The sequence below is a fragment of the Uloborus diversus genome, chromosome 2 (genome assembly GCF_026930045.1).
Source record: "Uloborus diversus isolate 005 chromosome 2, Udiv.v.3.1, whole genome shotgun sequence".
NCBI classification, from domain to species: Eukaryota; Metazoa; Arthropoda; class Arachnida; order Araneae; family Uloboridae; genus Uloborus; species Uloborus diversus.
The window spans coordinates 55,907,892-55,930,610 of NC_072732.1; the positions used below are offsets into that span (position 1 = coordinate 55,907,892).

The window sequence follows — 22,719 nt, forward strand, 5'->3', positions numbered from 1 at the left end:
GTAAATTCCACGTTGAAAAATGTAACAAAAGCTTGTACGTAATCATCTCTTTGAACAGTGACAAAAAATGGTGATTTAAATGACAAATCTTCAGGTTTAACAGTGTACAGATCTATTTCCTATAAAAGAAGTACGTTAAAACACTAACTGTAATATTTTATTCTACATTAGCACCAAAAAAAAATGGAACATTGGATTTCTAGCATACATCACAAGAGAAATTGACTAAAATAATGCTCTGATGCCTAACGCATTAAACTAAATATTTCTTCTTTAAAAAAAAACTCATTACTTTTTACAGAAAATATACAGTTTATCAAATAAGAGTAGTTACATTGAGTGTACTACTTAAAACTACACTAACATCTTACTTATTAAATGAAATAAGAGTTATACATTGCTTAAAATTTTTAGACCTAATGAAATTATATCAACATTTCAGTCACCGTCAACTGAGATAACTTTATGGGTTTTTGAAAACTATGATATTTGGCTGGGTTGTAAATGTACACCAGGGGAAAAACTTGACTGGCACTTTGTTCTATTTTCGCTGAACCCTCCCCCCCCCCCCCCTTCCCGCTTAACTGAACTATACTTGTTGAACGGAACTATTTAATTTAAAAAAATGAAACAGGCTGAAATTAAATTGATAAGAGTTATTTTTACTTATTCTTGATCTGTATTAGGCATTGGGCAAAACCTGTTCATAATGAAGGGAGGGGGTTAAAAATTTGAAAAGGCAGTAAAAAGAACAATCATTTTGATCCAATATGTTTGCATATTATTAATGTAAATTAATCTCATAGGTATTTCTAATTAAATCATTAAATTTAGTTTTAAAAAAAGGTCCAATCATTTCAATTCAAGACTTTTGCAAAAAATTAAAGTAAATTTATCTCATAGGTGTTTCTAATCAAATCATTGTTTTTTAGGCCTTTTTTAATGCAATTAATAAATGTGTATCAAGAGAAAAAGCCAAAAGCGTAATACATTCAGCATAAAACATCTTACTTTCAAAAGACAACTTGTAGTTACAACTTGTTTAGGATCAACTACATCAACAAGAGGCTCGGTAACAGCAACTTTACGTATGCAACTCATGTTGAAGCCATAAACACTGTCCCACCCTAGAAAAGATCTTACATTCTTATTTCACTCATTAGAAATCTGAAAAATTACTGCAATGAATATAGAAAAAGGAACTCACAAGAAATTTTTTCATCTTTGTACTGTCTATCTTCAATGCCACAAACATATAAAGTGGCTCTATCAGGGAATAACATGCCATCAGGTTTCTAAACAAATAAAAATGTATTTAATAAATTTAAAACATTAAAAAATAAAAAACTAATTTTAATTAGGAATAACTAATACATGAACTTTAAGTCTAAATAAATATATCACATATTACAAACTATAAGACAAACATATGTGCAGTATATCACTTAAACTTACTGAAATTTAAGGAGTTTGCTCGAGATTGTTTCTTACTGTCCTAATATTTTAAAAATTTTGGCTTCTACTGAGTTGTCTACTTTTATTTTATGAAGATTACATGGCTATTCCAAAACCAAAACTTAATAAAATTTGTAGCATTTTATAAAGCAGAATTAGCAGCATGGTGCAAGTGGTGCCATGAATTCAGTCAATATATCCCAAGGTCTAGACTATTTTCAATAAGAGGATCTGAGATACTTGTGCAGCATGCATAAATTTTAGACTTGGAATATGGAATATATATATATATATATATATATATATATATATATATATATATATATATATATATATATATATATATATATAACTAAGATACAGTCTTCTCCCCCCCCCCTTAAAAAAAGTTACAATGAAATGCAAAACCTGACCACAGTCACTTACTTGGCACTAAAAACTAGAGAGAAAAGGGGAAGATTTCAAAATATAATATTCCAAAGGAAAGTATATAATTGCTTAAAAAGGAGTAAAAAGGAATCTTTTTATCATTTTTTTAAGTTCCCTAAGTAAGAAAAAAGAACTTGCTAGTACCTTAATATTTTCGAAACAATGTTTTAAGGATTTTTTAAGTTGTGTTGGAACCTTATACTAATTTTTAACCCGCCCACGAGAACAGGAAATTCCAAAAAATGCTTTTTTTAGCACAGGGCTTTCCAGTCTACAATGCCATTCTAGTGGCCACATACTTACACCTGTGAAATCTCTTCCCCCAAACAAGACGAAACAAGGTTGAGTCAAAAAGAGATAATCCCTTTTGTAGCATGACAAGTAAAATTTCAGTTCTGCCCACATTCCTTTCCCATCTACGCTTCATTGGATCTACATGGTGCTGTGGAGATTCATCTATAGCTATCTTTTCTTGCAATGAAGAAAAGGTCTTTTGGAATTCTTAAATTTTTTCCAAAATAAATTATTTCAGATCAGAAAAGATAGACAATTTTGAAAAGTATTAATAATAATAGTAATAATATTTTTTTTTTTGTTGAACTATATTTTTGTAGATTACAGTATATTTTTTCATTCAGAAACTATTAATTTTCACCGCCTATACGAATAAAGCTTTTCTGGATCAAATATTTCCCCATAGATACAATGTTAAGGATCCTCACTTAATTGAATAATTTCCCCGGATAATCAAATAATATATTGGTCAATTTTTGCAATTTTTTTTTCTGTGAAAAATTTTGAATAATTAAAACATAATTAAGCAAGCACAATTATTTACTTCAAAATATAAAATAATATATTTTTCGCAAACATCAGGCGAGAAAATCGTTGTCAACATTTTCAAATTCCATGAAAATATTTCCACTATTCCGTCTAATTTCTATTGTTGTTACAATTCCACAAAAAAAGAGAGAGAGAGAAATTGTAGATAGAGAGCTGACGATATTAAATTAACGCAAAGAAATATAAACGTTACAGACAATAATAAGAGTTGATAAATATTTGATGTAAAACACGGCAGATGGGGAGGGGTTGGGAGTTAGAAAGAAAATCCCAAAAAGATATTGAGCATTCCACTATTATGCATTTTTTCAAAAATATAATTTCGTGAATAGTTAAAGTTGTCGGGGGGGGGGGGGGGTCATAATTCTGATACGTACTTCTAATATTTTCTTTAGGACCGTAATTAGGCATTTATTTGGGGGAGGATTTTACCTATCTGATTTCTTGTGAAATTTATAGGATCAATGAAGTTTGATTTCATTTGTTTATTTATTGATTTTTGCTACAACAGGTTATTTAAAGTAGAGATGCTGCCTTAAGGACATTAACATACAATGTAAAAAATGACGCATCTCATAACTGAAGGGAAAAAAAAATCCGATTTGTTCACTATACTTTTTTTTGATAAACTATTCAATGTCTTTATAAAAACTCAAAAGAATAGATCAGATATGTGTACTTATATAGGCGCTTTTGAAGTGATGCTTCTTGAAGTCAAATTTTTCGAGGAATAAGATACGTTAAATAATAGAAATGCACTTTCAAATTTAAAGAATTTTAATGTTTTTGTTATCCTGAGTCAGGTATTTAAAATTTGAAGGAAAATCTGCTTCGCTGTATATTGTGGTTAAAAAGAATGTTTGCAATAATTACAATATAAATAATAAATACTGAAGATAAAGTCGTGAGTTTTCACTCTTTCAATAACAATTGTGTATTTTTCTTTCAAGTGAAGTGTGAAAATAAATAAATGAATAAAATATAGCAATAACAATTTTTTAGCAAAAAAAAGTAATAAAAAGCATTTTTTGGAATAGTTTGAAAATTTTCGTAGGGGGTTTAAATCCTAAAAATCCACCCCATACATACAGTCCTGATATACTAAATTATTGTACTATTTACTGGTATTCAATTACAAATGTTTTTAGTGAAGAGATCAGAAATATTTGTTCGTCTTAGACGAAACTTTCACTTTTATGCACGTATTGTGAGCGAAATTTTAATGTAACTAAAAAGCAAACCAAATTTAACTAAAAAATATTTGCTCGTAACAAAATAGTCATTTCGTGATCCTCTTTTCTTACTTCATTTGTTTATATATTTCAAAAAATATTATCAATTTCTCAGCGCAAAAATGCTCTCATGATTGAATAGTATTTTCCTTGGGTCACTGAATGTTTTGAGTTTTTTTTTAAAAAATTAATTCTCCACTACATATGGTTTCAAAAAAAAAAGTCTTCAATTGTTCACATGTGCCTCAATGAGGGGAGGGAAGGCACAAATGAACAGTCCTGGGACACATATGAGCACGATTAAGGAATAGGGAAGTTTTCAATTTTTCAATTTTATTTTTATATGATAGAGTAACATGTATGAACATCATAGGTGAAAAAATTTTTGCGATACGATAAGTAGTTCTTTTTAAATTAATTTTTAAAGTTCAAGCTCTTGTGACGTCAAATGGCATAGGAAATGACGTCATGCCCTCTTCCGATAGGGGAGAAGCCGAAGGTCACGCATTCGACTTCGAAGACGAAACATAAAAGGCTTATCTCTTCGCATTTAACTCCTCGCGTTTCTGGAACATTAAACCTCTCATCCTCTCGGAAATATTCGAATATCCTCATTGATGTTACACGAGGAAGATTATTTAGATTGTGCTTTAACGAATCCGGTCTCCATAGTGTGTTCAAAAGAATTATTGAATTTCTAAAAAATAAAAATATCAGCGAGTTCAAAATGTTCCTAGCGAAAACAAGGGATCTTCGGCGGAAGGCTACCTATTCGCGCCCTGTGACGTTTCAGAAGCGCGCACTTTTGCGCGTGGATTTTTAAAAATTCATTAAAAATCAACCACGGTGTATTAAAATTCGGCAATGGTGAATTTTTTAGTTTTGAGGGTCAATTAACAATATCCAATAGCCAAAATATGAACATTTAATAGGTTGCAACTTCCCTATTCAGGACAATCATCATATAAAAAAAAAAACTCTTTATGTACGAATATACTAATTACATTGAAGGTTTTGTAACCTATACTGCATTAGTTTAAAGTGTACAGTAATTGTGCCAGTAAAAAAATAAAAAAAATAATGTTTTCTATTTTATTTTTCATATTTTCATTGTTAACTATAAAATTCAAAGAAAAAAATCAGCTTTATCGAATATTTCACGGTAATCAGTAAGACTTATTTTTCATCAAAAATGTCATTCTGACAGACATGGAATTGCCCTGCTTTTAATATACTAGCCGGCTCCCCCCCCCCCCCCCGCTCACTTTGCTAGCCATCCCCCACCTGCAGGGTAGGGTGGTTCAAAAATACATGTAAAGAAAAAAAGTTTCTCCTAGACAACAGGACACCCCTCAATATTTTTATACCTGTGGATAGTATTATATACTGGAAGAATTTTAGCTTCCTATTTCAACTGAAAGAGGGTAATCAACCCCCTCCCTCAAACTTCATAAGTATGGGGAGGGGGATTACAAAAACACATTGAACTAAAAAAACAACGCTGCACATTATCATATACACTAGTAATGTGTATATACATTGCAATAAAATAATTATTTACAAAAAACAGCAGGGGAAATTAAACGTTTCTAAATTTGTGACATTTTCTATGCTACAGCTAATGTTAAATTGAAGGTCATTGAGCACAGTCTTAAAATTCAAGTAAGAAGCTAAAACTTTTACAGTATAATACTATCAATAAGTCTAAAAAAATAGGTGTTGTCCCAGACTCTAGCTGAAAACAAATCTTTTTGAACCACCCCACTGCAGGGGCTTAATACCGCCTGAGGTGCATAAAAATTTATGATTTTAATAGTGTCTGGACATCCCCAGATATTATCAGGGTAGAATGTCCTCTTAAGGTGTAGAAGGATGAGACAATGCGGAATGACTTCCCTTTGGATAACCTGTGCCCGATGCAACCAGACATTCCAGTCTAGAGGACATAGGGTTACAGACAGACAGACACTTACAGAAATTTATTACGTCTGATAGTCATAGTTGACTGTATGATATATATACATAAATTCCAATGATTTCATATTACATATTCAAATATGACTTTGTCAAAGCTCGTAACAAATAAATAAAATAATCTTTACTAATAATAAAGCTGAAAGTCTCTCTGTCCGGATGTCTGTGACGCGCATAGCGCCTAGACCGTTCGGCCGATTTTCATGAAATTTGGCACAAAGTTAGTTTGTAGCATGGGGGTGTGCACCTCGAAGCGATGTTTCGAAAATTCGATGTGGTTCTTTTTTTATTTCAATTTTAAGAAAAAAACTATCATAAATTACGAAATTATCATAATGTGGAACCGTAACATGGGCACAAGCCAATTGGCGGGATACGAAATTATCATAACGTGGAACTGTAACGTCGGTACAAGCCAATTGGCGAGAAAATTCACCATACATTATCTGTAAATATACAGGCAAACCAAAAGACCTTTAATTTTTCTATTACGGGCGAAGCCTTGCGGGTGCCACTAGTCTAAAATAAAATGTTACTTAGGATTTCTCCACCGTGGTCTATTACAACTACAATAGTAAGGTACAAATGAAAGGTTTTACAAGTGTCCTTTCAGAGTTAGCAGAGCGTGTAGATGGGAAAGATAAAGCAGCGCCTCTCTCCTCGGGAGATCAGAGGGGACACGAAGAAGGAATTTCACGACCTGGGCCTTTTGGAGGTAGCTTTTTCTCAGGCAGTTTTCTACGTGCAAGTCCGTCGTGGGCGTTTTACCAAAACGTGATATTACGTGCAAATACGTGAGTCGGTTAAAAGACAAACTTCAGAAAGAATTTTTGCAAACTTTTCATATAAATATTTGATTGTCTTTTTAGTTTATACTTTTATTTATTTTTTCTATAATCTTGAGCTTTTGTTATTTGTAGATAATCATAGGTGTGATTACAAAATCACAGTAAGCTGAATAAATATGAAAAATAACAGAACGGTTGTTTGCCTAATGCTCTTAGATTTATTTCAGCCAAATGAGATTCTAAAATGTTTATTTAATGTTTGTTACTTTCTAAATTGATGAACAATTTTAATCGCTGAATGACATTGCTATCAAGATCACAATGGAAAAAGCAAATCCTTATGTACTTCTGATTCTGCAAGTTTGCCAACACTGCACTGCATAAGAGGAGCAGTGTTATTACTACTAAATAAAAGATTGTATTCAATTTAGCCCACTAATATAACTGTTGTCGCACATTTAACACCTAACTTCCCTCTCCTTTTTGACTAGTAGGTTGATAGCATTGATTGACTTAGTTTGAGAGTATTAGAGTGAAACTTTCTCCTTTGTTTCAGACAATAATACTTATTGCCTTTATATGTCAGTCTATGCCTAGTCTTACCTTTTATACCATTTTGCTTTTATTATCAACAATTTGTTTTATTTTTATCAATTTTAATCTAATTTTAACCAGACGATAATGAAACAATGTAGAAATAGAAGTGCTTAATTACTTTCATTTACTTTTGGCTTGTTTTTGTTAAAAGGAATTTTTGTTATTTCAATTTCAGTTTTTGTAGCATACTATACAGAGACTTAAGTATTTAACTCGGGTTCTTTTCTACATCAATTTATATTACCTAGTCTTAGCAAGGTGAAATTGTTTATAAAACAAAATTTTTAAACAAAGAGGTACAAGTGATTGATAAATATTAATTGCGTGAATTACAGTACCAAAAGAAAAACACATAAATATTTTAATCAGTTTTATTTTGTACAGAAAGAAGCATCATCAACTCTTTAAATTAGATTTAAAACATATTAAAATTGAACTATTAGACTTGTAATTGTTATATAAGAATGTATAGACACATGGACTTAAGCTGAAAATAAGGGGGGGGGGGGTGTTAATTATAATAAAAAAAAGAATTTTCCAAGCGCTAAAACTGAACTCAATGTTAAATTGTTTTATCACAACATCACAATATTAGATGGCTGATAAATCAATTTTTAAAAAATATCAACATTTTACAGGCCTTGTGTAGACATATATAACAAACGACAAGTTATAAAACTATTTAGTAAATAAAACTCAAGAGCAACATACCAGCCACTTATCTCTTGCATAAAGAACAGTTTCAAGCATTGACTCGTAAAACAAACAGTAGCCCATCCATTCAGAAATTATGATGTCAACTTTTTCAACACCGGGCAATTCAACTTCTTCAACTTTGCCTTTCACAATTGTTACAACTACGAAAAAAAAAAGAATAATTGGCAGTTAATGTAATTTAATGATACTTAATCTAATTCAATAATCAAAACTCAAACAATAATTTATTAGGTGATTTCCAAATGCTTGAAGCAAAAAATTTTCAACATAACTATTTTCTTTACGAATGCCCTACTAACACTTTCTAGTTTATGACAACAAAGTCACAAAGTACCACTTAAAAATGCTTTATTACTCGCTCAAAATGTCCTTTCATAAAGAAAATCTCATTTAATACTAAAGTTCAAAATTAGCAAAATTGAGGCTACAATAAAACCATGTAATTAATGCAAAAAACACATGCAATTAACATGTTGTAACTAATTGTATATTTATAAAATGAAAATTTTCAACTGTTTTTCTAACCAGGTGTTAATGCTTTTATACAGCAATCTTGACAACTTGTTAGTTACAACTTGTTAAGGATCAACTACATCAACAAGAGGTTCGGCAACAGCAACTTAACTGATACCAAATATATACTGAAACGTCTGAAACTCATTCTACTTTTTTTCTAAATATTTATCTCATAAAAATTGGTAATAATACATAAACTTGCCATTGTCCAAATGATTATCTTTTACAATTTGCTCAGCATGTTCAACTATACTAGAACATTCAATCTAAAGACAAAAGAGAGAAAATGAAAAACAACATTCATAAGTTGGTAATAAGCTACAATAGATATTAAAGTTATAAAATCCTCTTGGAGAATATCAATTTTAACTTACTTTCACATTTAAAAAAATGGATTAAAATAATAAAATTCCAGCTTTAAAATAAGTATTTGAAAAAGTTAAATACAAGTAAATACTTTTGTACAAGTCACTGCATCGTACCATTTCTTGCAAGAGTGTTTATTCCTAAACAAATATAAATTTTGAAAAAGAGGCCAACAATTTCTAATCCCTAAATCCTTGAACAAAGGGTTGGGGGAGCCAGAGGTCAATCTTGGCTGCATCAGAAAATAGTGTCAACTTTTCAAATTTTTTTTTAGAGAAAAATACATTTTTTTCATTAAAAACATTTGAGTTTATAGTATTAAATGAGTGAGAACATGAATTTTAAAATTAGGTCTCTTTGTAAAGTAAAAATTTACAACAGAGAAAAAAATCTAAAATTTCCTTATGTTGTAAAACATACTTTTCATAGTAAGAATTAAAAATCATTAGTATGTATAAAAATGATTGGTTATCTTCGTCCTTGCATTGGAATCCAAAATTTGTTTTTAAAAAATGTTCCTAATACAATTTCAGAATCAAAAGAACGACTTGCAGCTGCCTCACTCAATCACGAAATCCCAAAACTTTTGACAGCCTGTAAAGCCTAAACCATTTGAGATTCACCAAAAATACTTTTTATACTTTCTTAAATACACAAAAAAAGTAACCATGTGAAGTTTCAATAAAATTTGAGACTGTGGGTGCTAAACCATTTTTTGATTGAGTTTTGCATTTTCTCTAAAATAAATTAAAGAAATAAAATATTATTAAAATGATGAATAAAATAAGCAGATATAATGTAGCATGTAGTAAAAAACTAACCAACATAAAAAATAATTGAAATACTTGCAGGATACAAAAAAAAAAAATGAAATCTTAAACGAGGCATGCAACTTTCAAGGCATGCAACTTTCAGCACAGCATGTGTTTGACGTCGTTGACATGATTCCAAAATATACGTTTTTGGCAGATATCGAGAAGGATGAAGATTCGGGGGGGGGGGGGGGGATAAGAAATCAAGGCCCGAAAATTTTTAAAAATCGTGTTTTTTTTCCTGGTTTTTGTGGAAAAAAAAGGGCCTGAAAGAGGCAAAAAAAAGGAGGAAAAGTTTTAAAAGCCAACAGAAAAAGCCAGAATTCCGACAAAAGCCAGAAAAATTTCATCCCTGGTAAAGCCTTAAGATTTTCTAGTTTTCATTGAAAAAAAAAAATCCTGAATACAGAGGCTACTGATGCAAAATTAGATATAAATTTAAAGTGTCCACTACCACCCGACTCTCTTACCCAACCTAAAATGTCAACCACTAGGTTGGGTTGAGAGAGAGAATTAGGTTGGGGGAAAGAATTTGAATAAATAAAAAAGGTCAAGTGAAGAGAAACCCCACAGGGGAAAATTATTATAAGTGAAGAAAGGCTGTATTGAGAAAAACAGTTGAGACAGACTGTTTGAGACAGAGCTTGTGAAATTTTCAGAAGTATTTCTAGGGCTCAAGCTAATTTTTTTTTTCTTTTAAATCATTTGATTTACATCATAATTACATTCAGTTTTGAATCATTTGATTTATATCATCGCCACTATGCCTTATAATGATTATAGTATAGAAATAGCATATAAATAATATTTCTATGTATATCTATGCAATTTCTGTAACAATTATCAAGATAAAAAATAGTATAAGTTTTTTACACATTATCTCACATTCGGTTGATAAATTTAAGTAACAAGCAATATAAGAAACATACTCCGAAAACTTTAGAGGCACCGGCTTTTGCAGCAAACATGCACAAAATTCCTGTTCCACATCCAATGTCTAAAACTGTTTTCCCGCGAAATAGATGCTTATTATGGTACATTGCATTGCGGTATGTCATGGTGCGAACTTCATCTTTCAGCATCTCCTGTAAAATTTAAACAAAATAAATTTTTATTTGGAGAAAAAAAATAGAAAATGTTGTCCTAATTAATTTGTATAGACATTAAAACAACAACTGCCTTTGGAGATGTTGTGCTGTTAAGAAGAAATTGAGCAGAAACCAGCGTTAATGACAGTTAATGTCGGAACTCTAAAAAATAATTACTTTTAGATATTAATACAGCCAAATTTTAATGCAGCCAAAGAATCTACGACAGATAATAGTTGAAAACAATTGACAACATTTTTCAACACAAAATGGAATGCTTAAAGTTAAGAAGTCAATAAAGCACAAGGAAAACACAACTTTAGAAAAGAGAAGAAAAAAAACACACACACACAACTTAATTGAACTAAGCTGGGTCAGATATTTTATACGAATAATTTATGTTTGATTGTTTGATACACACATAAATGATTTGATAAAACAGTTAATAATTTAATTAATCTCAATATGTTTAAAAGAGGTAACGTCAAAGAAATTGCAAAAGGATGTCTGTGACTGGCCTACGCCAAACAGATCTTACAGCACGTACAACTTTGAAGTTTAGTACAAAATTACTTCAAGCCCTGGGAATATGCACCTCAGAGCATTTTTTTTTTCTTAAATATCAAATTAGTTTTTTTAATTAACTTTTAAAGCTAAAATTTCACAAAAATAACTAATTGCTTACTAAGCATTTATGTCCTTAAACTAGCAAATGTTGCTATTTAGAACACACAAATCTAATTGTCCTTATAATTTTGTCCATATGTCTAAAATCCAAACTTCATTCTATGAATACGAAATTTTTATGTATTTCCAATAATAGTAATAAAAAAAGTTTTGTTTACTGTTAATTTCTATAACCTACTAACCAAATGTAGCCAAGATTTGGGGATTTTTCTTTTGTCCTTATAATTTTGGCCAACACCAGTGTTCGCGCTCAACTATCTGTAACCTGGGTCCCAGGGACCCCTTAATGAAATAGATTTGGGTCCTTTGGTGGAAAAAATGAGTCCCTTAAATTTTAAACAGAAAATCTTAGTGTGTAAATGAATAATATAAAAATATTTATACTTGGGGGAGGGGGGAGGCATGAAATAAAATAAATTGGTTATTTTTGCCCTAATTTTTTGTGATTTTATCATTGTAAAATTATTTTCAATTAATACACTTGCAAGACTTAGTTATGTGAGAAACTATTAGGTCAGTTACAATGAGATTAACTCAAAATTTACTTTGAAAATGGGTTTTACCATAAAATATAAAACCTCTGATTGATCAAGCAAAAAGCACTCCCTTAAACTTTGTTTTCCTGGAAATTTTTCTTAGTTATAAAAGCGAACAGACCCCCCCCCCCTTCCCAATTATCATTGGCAATTACATAATAATAATAATAAATCGCAAGTGAATGAACCCAACACAAAAATCGCGATCGCAAAAACGAAACATTTTCTCATATGAGTGTGAAAATTGCTCATTTGCAATCTTAAATCAGTATATTTGACTTGATTTTGACTCGTTCAAAATATCTGTTTTGGTTTTTGTTCTATTTTTAAAATCGCGGCATTTTGAAAATGGCGCGATCGATTAATACCCGACTTTTGCAAGTCCAAATAAAAATAACCCATCAGAATGAGATGAATTATTAGAAAAAGAACAAGGTTAAAGTGCTTTTGTATAAAATTCAAGTATTCATAAGCAATTTAACAAGAAAAAATGTAAAGTTCCGAACTTTTTGTGTTTATCGCGATCTGGAAAATGTTCGCCATTTTTTTCTCCCCCCTTTTTATTGGGGATGCAAAATGATGATTTTCAAAAGTAATTCTGGTTACATGAATGCCAAATTGCAATATTTTTACTGTACAATTGTCTTGTATTAATCCTGAAGATTGCATTGAAAACCTCTCTTATTTTTAGTCTTCATTTCTGTTTTTAGGAATTTCCTCAAGATAAAAGTTGAGGGAAAGCTTATTCTTAGAATACAGTATAATGGGCTATTTATGAACTTACTCCCTGAGCTCTGCCCAGGAGGTCACTGTAAGCTCCAGTCTTATCACTGAAACTCCATTGACTGGTTCACAATTGGGGTGTGTTTGAATAGCTGATAAACAGATAGGGTCATTTTAGTCCCTTTCTGTTGATTCTCCTGGTCATTTTGAAGCTTAAAAGTATTTACTAAATAGATCTTTAGCATTTTCTCCCATTTTTTTTCTGGTTCTTATCTTTTGGGTTTTCTGGGTCCCTGGGACCCGATTTTTCGCGGAAGTTGCGTCCCTTTCCCGCGAATTTGCGTAAAAAACCCGCTATAGCGCGTAAACACGAACCCTGCAACACTGTATGTTAACGGACTAGGACTTGAAGAAATGTCCACCAATTATATACTTTGAACTTCTTAGGATGCAACAAAATTGAGATACAGCATGCAGTTTTAGTGTAAAGCATGGGTTCAAGTTTAAATATTTTCAATATTCAAAGATTGTTTGGCATTTTTTTTTTTTTTTTTTGGTAGAGGCTTTAAGACTACAGAAAAGATCTGCTATATTTTTGAAAAAAGAATTGGGAACATCAGAACAAAAGTAAAATATCAGGAGAAAATTTATTATACTAGAAAAATCAGGACATGTATGAGCTCTGCAAAAAGAACAAAATTTTAGTTGCATCTTTTTAGGTACATATTTTATTTTTAATTTAAGAGAACCAACTAAAATGAAAACAGTAACAAATAATGCATGCACTAAAAATAAACTTACACCCCAGCAATACATAGTCACAATCATCAATAAGAAAATTTTCATAAACATACTTCAAAATAACTGCATTATTTAAAAATACCTCATGAATCCCAAAATGGGCATAGGAATCAAAATAATAATCTTGGGAAGTCATTTCCTCTGGCTTGTATGTAGTAAGTCCATGCATTTCCTTTTGACATCGCCAACAAAACTTGCCCGACTTCTGTTCTTCACAAGGTTCACCATTTGTAAGTGGTTTTGCAATACTGGTTTCTGTAGTAGTAACCTAAATAAAAATGAATTTTCTTTCAAAATATTCAAAGATGACGCTTCTTAACATGTACCAGATCACATTGACAATTTCAAAGTCAATCATGTGAAAACAATCCAAATGCATGCATCAAAATTATGTGAATCAAATAGAAATTTTTCTGAAATGTGACCATGGAAATATGGCATGTGCCAATCATCTATGAGCGACATAAGCCGAAATGAGTCCATTACCTTAAAACAGGAGGAGATAGAAAAAAGGATTTTTTTCTTGATTCCATTAAAATTTTAAAGCTATTTGATTTTGATAGGGGTAGTCCAGCAACATAGAGAAATATTAGAACTTGTTTTTCCTCACCAAATACCTTTTTTATCCTTTACTGGGGATTTAAGGTTGGGGGAAATTAATCAAGGACAGAAAAACTAATTATATATCTGTAATTCTACAAGACAATCCATTACCTTTACATTATTAGGTTATTTTTCTGTCTTAATACAAATTGTATATACATTGTTTTATGTTTAAAAAATTCAAATATATATATATACATATATATATTTTTAATATTTAACTTTTGAAGCAAGTTAAGCATTACATTTATTATTATTTAAAACTGGAGAACAAAGAAATCAAAGAAAACTTAAATATTTTTTATTTTCTTGCTGTGGGAAACTTATCATGAGAAACTGCATCTGTAATTTGTCAGTCGAAATTCTATTCCTTCCACTGTGGCAAAAACCTATTTTTGCCGGGCGGAACAAAAGCGCGGTTTTTCCCATCCGCAGCAAACACTTGCCAACCCTGGAAAAGTATAAACCATTTTAGTTTCAAAGTTTCAACCAGTGCACAGTTTGGCTAGGGTCTTGAATAGTGTGAAGCATTTCATTTCTTAAGTCGCAACACGAGAATTAGTTCGTATGAAATTTAAACCAGCCTGTAGCTGAAAAACACATGTTAAAATTTATAAAATTTCAGCTTACATAATTCTAATTCGTAACGAGTACCCAGCAGAATACTTTGATTGCCTGCAATACATGAATAATGAAAATCGATCGAACCGGCGTTACGCACACGTTGATGCAAGAAAATAAATCGTTACAGTTTAAAGCAGCATAATTGTCGCAAAATGCTCAAGCTAAACTGTGAACGTTAACTAAGAACAGCGTCACAAAATATGAGTCTTAAACGTCGATGAATTTGAAAATTTTTCATGCTTACTAGTATATTAAAGAAAGCAATAAGACAGTACCAAATGGAACATAAATCATTAAACATAGCACTTTTGAAATAATTTTTAAAAAAAGCAGCAAATATTGTGACAAAATTACCTCCATTTGTTCTGACATGATTATAATAACTACAAAACTAATTATTACACACACACAAAGAGGGGAAAACAAAATGAAAAAGGAATGTGTCTGGCTGTAGGTATCGAACCGACTTACTGGTTCACAAAAGTTGTTATTCAACCTCAGAGCTAGATGGCGCTAGCTAAACCCGGTTATTTTGATAATCGCTCAAGCCTATCAGAAACACGGTGAAAAGAAAAAGGGGCGAGGGAAAAATCATAAAACAGCAATGATTGGTTAGTATTTGTAGGGTGAATAGCTTTCAGTCTTGCGTCGGCTCTATACCTAATCACTTCAAATGTCTTTTCCATTCAATTTCAGTTACAGTTAGTTTATTGTGCAAGTCGAAAAAGGAATGTCGAGCGATGAATGCTTTGCTTGTGCGAACTTTACCGCGAAGGAGTTTTAAAAAACCCGGAAAAATTGAAATAAAAAGGCAAAATTTTGAAAAAATTGGAAATTTTAAAAGGAAAAAAAAGTATTCGCAACTTCAATAAACTGTAGGATGCGCTGCAGCCCCTGTCTAATGACGGATGAAAAAGGTGGTAAAACAAACAACTCGGGGCCGGAGGGGCTCGGGTTCGATCCCCGCTGGTCGAAGATCCACCGTCGTCATTAAAGGGGACTGGGCGACGTTAAATATGCTCGTGGTCTCAATGTCCTCCAAGTGAAACGATACCTCTGGGGGTGCTAGCACCAGGTAGCTATTAGCTCTTGGACTAGTTCTAAATTCTCATTAACTGTTCGATCCGGTGATGGTGCTGCCATCTATCGGTATATAAAATAATAGAGGCAAGGCACATAGTATGCAGTCCTCGACATAAATACAGTTGAAGTCAGTTGTGACTCTTGAATAGAATAGAAAAACAAACAAAAGCCGTAACTTATAACTTGCTTTGCCGCTTAATGAATGAGACATCGTGTTTGTGGGAAGCTTTCTTTTCTATTCTTCTGAAATTATATAATATCACAAACTGTCTGAAGCCTGTAATTTACCCCAAAGAAAACACGTCAAAAATGGAATGTTTTACCTTTTTCTGCAGTATTGTTCACCGCAAGGTAGCGTATTCAAGCTCTGGAGTTGCGAATTGCATTCATTCGATGGCACGATTGCTATGCTTTTTATCACAGAACAAAATGGCACTCTGAGAATAGTTTTGGGTCACTTTTCAAGAAGAAGAATGGGTTCGGAAAAAGCTTTCCCCCTTAGGACTTTAGCCGGTTCAAAAATATTTATGGGGTCCCCATAAATATTTTTGAACAGGCTAAAGTCCTAAAAACACAATTTAAAGGTTCCTTTGGAGAGTGCCTTCCTGGGGAATATTTCAAAACTGGAGTCAACTTACACAAATTTATGCCACCTTAGAACTCAGGGTTAGTAGGGATTTTGTTCAGGAGGTTTTCAACTGGAATCTTTTTAAAGATGGGTGACGTTAGGGTGCAGGTGATTTCTCCAGACTTTTTTCAAACTAAAATCGTTAAATTGCTTTGGCAATCTTGGATGATGTAAAAAATACGCCGTCTCCTTCCCCACCCACTCTCCAGTGGCCGCCACAGAGGGGTACTATAGCAATAGCATTGGTGCCCCCCTCCCCCCAAAAAAGAGAAAAATACCCATTAAAACAATCCCCTAAAAATTTTGATGGGGCAGTCTGTGCCAGGGGCGGTTTTACAGTGTTTTCAAGGGGGGTGGCGGTTGAAAACCGTAAAAGCCATATATTCCTCCCCACAAACCTGTCATGTAGAGGGGGCAGGGAATCAATTGCCCCCCCCCCCCCTTCAGGGTTGGGTTTTTACCGGGAAAAACTGGTTTTTACAAGGACATGGGAAAAACTGCATTTACCGGTAAAAAACCTAGGAAATACTATTAGCCCCTGTTTATTTACTGGAAAGCAGTGATTTATAATTTTTACTAGCCTCTACACATCTTACATTTAGTTTATTATCATACATTATTTTGTACAAAAACAAAATTACATATTAGTAAAAAAAAAAACATTAGACTGTTGGAAAAGTAATAAGATGACAGATGCCATGAGTTTTGGATGTAGATTTTTTTTTTTTTTTTTTTAATAAGGAGGAAGGGAGAGGGACAAGTTTTGTGGTATTAAAAGCCTAAATTGATAGTTCCATTAAATTTTCAAAGTTGGTAAGTAGCTATTAATTTCACGCTAAAATAATTTATTTGTGCTACATTTGCATTTTATAAATGTAAATTACATTCATATATTGAAACTGCACTGTATACACAAAACCTTTTTCTTTTTGGCTACAAACTGTTAAGAGGATACAAAGTTTTAGACTGGAAAATTCATCTTTTTCCTTTTGTTTAACTAGATAGGTCAATTCATGTTTCTTTTGTTTTTAAAATTTGAGCTAAGGGGAAAAAATTAATTGTATTTATTTTACTACGTGAATGAGCTCAAAGAATATTTTCTTTGAAAAATAATTATTTGACAAAAGTTTTAAAAAATTACATATTTTTTATGCTAGAAAATTTTTACGATAACTTATTTATTACGAGTTAATGTAATAATATATGTTTTAAAAAATATTATCAAGTCACGTGAGTGATTGTTTTGCTTTCACCAAAAATTTTTGGGCTAAATTTTTCTTAAAATTTTCATATCGTTGGCACGTAAAACCCCGTTAAATCACTTTAAAATTCATTCTATCATCACTAAGTAAAATACTGCTGCCTTTTTTTTTTATAACCCCTCCAAGTTAAGGTTCCAGGTACCACAGAGTGGATTGGCTATCATAGGCTATAGCCTCCCAGACCACTATGCCCATTGTGTGGGTAGTGTGTCATGTGATAGAATGGGTGGAGTGGTACCTTTCTCCAAAGCGCATCCACAACCGTGTGTGGATACCATCTGACCCCAAAATGAATTCGGATTCACAACCTTTTGTCAATCAATGACATCCCACATCGCTCTGGCTTTGCATCATTGCAGACAGAGTTGCCATGTTTTGCTGTTAAAGAGAGTACCCGAACAGGGCACTTGGACTGTAGATTTACTTCTGTAAGAAGTTTCAAGATCGTTCGGGGAACAACTGCTACCCCTACGTCTGATTGTATGGTGAAACGAGTCACTGTGGGATCCATGAGCACTTGCATCTCGTGTCCACTACCTCCAACACTTTCTAACAGAACACTCCGAACGGCTCACATGAGCAGCAACATGGCTCGTCGACCAGCCTGCAATTTTCATGTTGATGGTCAAACCTCTCTCAAACTCGCTTAACTGTGAGAAACGTTTCCTAACTCATCTACCTGGCATTCTTCACTCATTAAGGTTCAATGACAGTCCGGATGTAATCGTAACATTTACAAATCTTAAATTATGCGCTGGTTTATATAATACCTTTTTCCCAATATCACCAATACTGTAGGGTGAATGGTCATGCGCATTGATACCAAACTTGGATCATTTGCATATCAGATGTCACTCCTTATATGCAAAATTTCGTGATTATATCTTTCTTCTTTTTTGGGGCACTATTTTCAATGTTCCTGGGTTATATTGAGACAATGGGGCGGCATTTGTCAACACTGACGGCAAAACTACTAGAGCCGGGCCTGGTCCCCGACTGGTGCCTTGAGTGTGATTTCCTGTATTTTGTGAATCTTTCATGCATAGTCTCATCTGTAAATAAACATTTGAAAAAACTCGCCATAGTTATTTGGCACATGTAATGGAGGCAAAGAGTATAGTTCGCACCTCATGACAAAATACTGAGCAACAGTTCTCAATGTGTGTAAACGCAGAATAAACTGGGCTGTATCGTTTTTTATTTCATTTGCAAACTGGACATTTTTCAAGATGAATAGCAAACCTACCGCTGACTATAATATCTCATGATAACCACTCAATGGTGAATCCAGTCCAGGAGGGGGTCATTATTGGAAGGGGGTTCAAAGGGCATTTCAGGGTCTGGGGCCAATTTTACGAGGTATGAGTTCTCAAAAAAAGTTTTCCCACGACAGTCACCTTCGGTAAACACATTGAGAGAGTTTTACTCGTAAACCACAGATAGAATACTTCCTTGCAGTGTATAACTTTAGTGGTCAATTTGTGGAGAGGTTGATATTTATGATCCAGGACTAATTCAGAACCAAATCTTAATGCACAAAAGTAAATTTTTAGAATTGGAGGGCATAAAGTCCCTTACATAATCCACATTCTTATATATTTTACAGTCCAAATCACTGATCGAATAATGCTCTATTGTCACCAGACAATTAATTACTTTACAATTGAAACTTTGTTGAATTTTGTATATACTTATATGAGAAAATAGCTGAGAATGTTGATTTTTTTTCCAAACCATTGCCAATTTTTTCCACCAAAAAGAGTTAAATGAACTTCTACCTCACTGAGTTTGCCAAAAAGGAACTATTGCCCAAAGTTATGTGACCCGAAATTTCAATGATCAAAACACATCCCCAAATAGACAATTGCTTTATTCAAATGAAGAAGCAACTTTCACCTATCATACCTTGAAGGGTGTTTTTCTAATTTAAAATAATCTTAAACAGCACTTTAAGTTCAAAGTGGAATGCCAGAAAAGGAAATGTGACAAAGTTGATAATTGTATTTTTATTGATACAACAAATGAACCATAAATATTACTGCTTTAAAAATGTTTTTTTTTTCCTTCTTTTTTTTATACAGAATTGATGAAATTTATGAATAAAACTTGAAAGAACATAGCTTTATGTTATAATTATTCTTCTTTTCTTGTTTTATACAAATTCAATAAAAATACATATATATTAACTTTTCTTATTAAAAACTGTATGTAAAATATATAAATTTATTAAATTTACAAGTATACAATCAAAATGTACAAGGTGATAATTAATGATTTTAAAAACTTATTTCAGACATGTAGATTAACAAATATATTAATGCAGTTTTGAATATTGCAAGGGCGAATTCCTCTAATATCCGGTACATTGATTAAATATGATCTCTAAAAATTACAGCATACCACGAAAAAAGAAAAAAAAGGTCTGGAAAGATACAACTTTTTCACCAAGCTTCAAGTAATAACTACTTTGGAAAACTTTAAAAGAAACTTACAGATTTAGTCATGCAGTAGATAACAAATTTTCAAGAAAAATAATTTCTTACACAAAGTAAAATATGGTAAAAGACATGAATAGTTAAAATCAAATTTAGTCAGAAAATGCTTCTTTAGTCCTCAAACCACACCCGTCATTTAAGGGGTCAGGAGGAGCAATTCAATTGCCTCTCTTTTTTTGGGAAACCAATGTTTTCATAAGCATGAGGGTGTGATTTTTGTTGTTTGATACAAAATGCATTCAGCATGCCTTTCTGTTGCTCCCCCCTCCCCCCAATGATGGCCCCCAGGGGTGCCCCCCCCAAAGGTCAAGGGCACGTCCCCTCAATATTGCAGACCTCCCTCAAAAAAAGAGAAAAACACCACTTAAACACCCCCCACTAAAAATTTTGATGGCACAGACTGCGCCATGACCCCTAGGTGGGCACACCTGATTGCCCCTGCATCAAACATTTAGTTTCTTTTATATTATTAACCAACGGTTTTTACTTTTTTGTGACCTTTAGATTAATATTCTCATTTTTGAAATTTTCCTAACAATTAGTTTTGTAACAAAAACCACTATTTTTTGGAGAAGTTATTACATGCAACGAAAAATGCACTGATTTTTTTCAGTGCAAAAAACAGATTTTAAAATACCCCACTAGGATGATTTGCACAGTTTTAAAAATAGTATGCAATCCTTCTTCATCATACAGTAACACCAATTCTTACTGTATGAAAAAGAATAAAATATAAATAATGTAAAATAAAGATTCAAAATTGCATAAAACTTTTATCTTTTTATCGTAAATTTTGGTTAATCAGCAGAATTATCTAAATTTATAGTTTACATCTTAACCCAAAAATGTTTGATCTTTGGCAACATTGGGATTAAATTGAAAAAAAAAAAACATTACATTTTATAGTCAAATATCCTAAAACACTGATAATTTTTGTAAAAATACCCAAGGGCACCCAGATACAAAATTTTAGGGGGGGGGGGGCTCAAAATTTTTCCTCATGTTTTAGCAGAACATTATACCCATGGAAACTGATTTCAGTACAGATTAGACATATTAAAATTTAATATTTTTAATAACTTACTCATTAATGGCTGGAAAAGAGATTTTTTAACCATTTTTGCAAAGAAAAAAGCACTAAAAGCAAGGAATTTCTCATTTCAAAGGGGGAGGGGCTTGAGCCCCCCCCCTCTACATTTGCGCCCTTGAAAATACCTAACTGTTCAACTAGTACATTTTTATTCCTCAAAGAAGAATAAGAGTAGGTATTCTCAAACATACAGAATTAAAAAAATATATACATGAAGCGAATGCAAAAAAAAGTATTTTTATTTGTCTACGTTACGTTATGCTTGTGTCTTAGTTATTGGCAATAACTGAGCATCAATTTTGCTGTTATAGTATTTCAGAAATCGAAATTATGTTGCTACAAAGAAACATGCAGCATTTAAAGGTTAAATATGGGGTTGCTTTTAGCTGTTGACAGATTTAAGGGAGTTGACTATTTTCAACAAAAATACAACATCAAACATAGAAGTAATTTATAAAGCTTGACAAATCTAAACAACTTAAAATTCATAAATTTACACCACACACACACACAAAAAAAAAAAAAAAAAAAAAAAAACAATGTAACTAAAAAAAAAAATCTTCATACATTTACTGAAAGGAGACCATATTAAAATGTGCATTAGATGATGCATACATAACACAGTGTACCAGCATTACACAGGAAATTGACAGTATAGAAATTAAATAAAGATATTGCAATAGTTTAACAAAATTAGTGTACCAGCGTTACACAGGAAATTGACTTTATAGAAATTATATAAAGATATTGCAATAGTTTGACAAAATTACAGTGTGTTAATAACAGATTTCTGATAACTAGAACAAGGTGCCATTTTTCGGAAATTATCTGAAGTTGCTTTGCATACCAAATAAACTGCACAACATCAGGATTCAAGGGCGGACCCAGAGTTTTTTCAAGGGAGGGGCGATTGATTTTTATTACATACTTTTTACTATGTATACTGATTTTAAAATATTGATCACAAAAATTTTTGGCTTTCATTCCGAAACAGTTCCGGGATAGGATCATACCCGCCCCCTCTTCTCCCAACATCAATGAAACTCGCCTAAACTTGTGTTTTTTGAACTTCATTTTCGAAAAATTACTGGTGAAGTGTCCCTCAAGGGAGGGGCGATCGCCCCTCCCTTGTATCCGCCCCTGTCAAGATTACATGTTGCAAACCATTGATTTATGTCTAGTTTGAAGTAGATAAAATGACATACAGTAGAACCTTGATTAACCGAAGCGGTAGGGACCAGGCTTTCTTTGGTTAATCAACCAATAAAAGAGGATTGAAACATAGACATCAAATTTTTACTATGGATTTTTTGGTGCACACATGTGCAAAACAATTACTGAATAGTATGTCTTCCTAACATAATATTTTA

General features: G+C 32.3%; 1 protein-coding gene across 1 annotated transcript in view; it reads right to left on the reverse strand.

Moving 5' to 3' along the window:
- Window positions 1–15,237, reverse strand: part of LOC129235157 (protein arginine N-methyltransferase 1-like) — a 42,390-nt gene extending 27,153 nt beyond the window's left edge. The window contains exons 1-5 of the mRNA XM_054868848.1: window positions 15,146–15,237; window positions 13,647–13,832; window positions 10,659–10,814; window positions 8,754–8,817; window positions 8,030–8,175 (exon numbers count right to left, since the gene is read on the reverse strand). Coding sequence (XP_054724823.1) covers window positions 8,030–8,175; window positions 8,754–8,817; window positions 10,659–10,814; window positions 13,647–13,832; window positions 15,146–15,163 — 570 coding nt within the window. The 5' untranslated portion in view covers window positions 15,164–15,237. The remainder of the gene's footprint in view (window positions 1–8,029; window positions 8,176–8,753; window positions 8,818–10,658; window positions 10,815–13,646; window positions 13,833–15,145) is intronic.
- Between the last annotated feature and the right edge of the window lie 7,482 nt (window positions 15,238–22,719).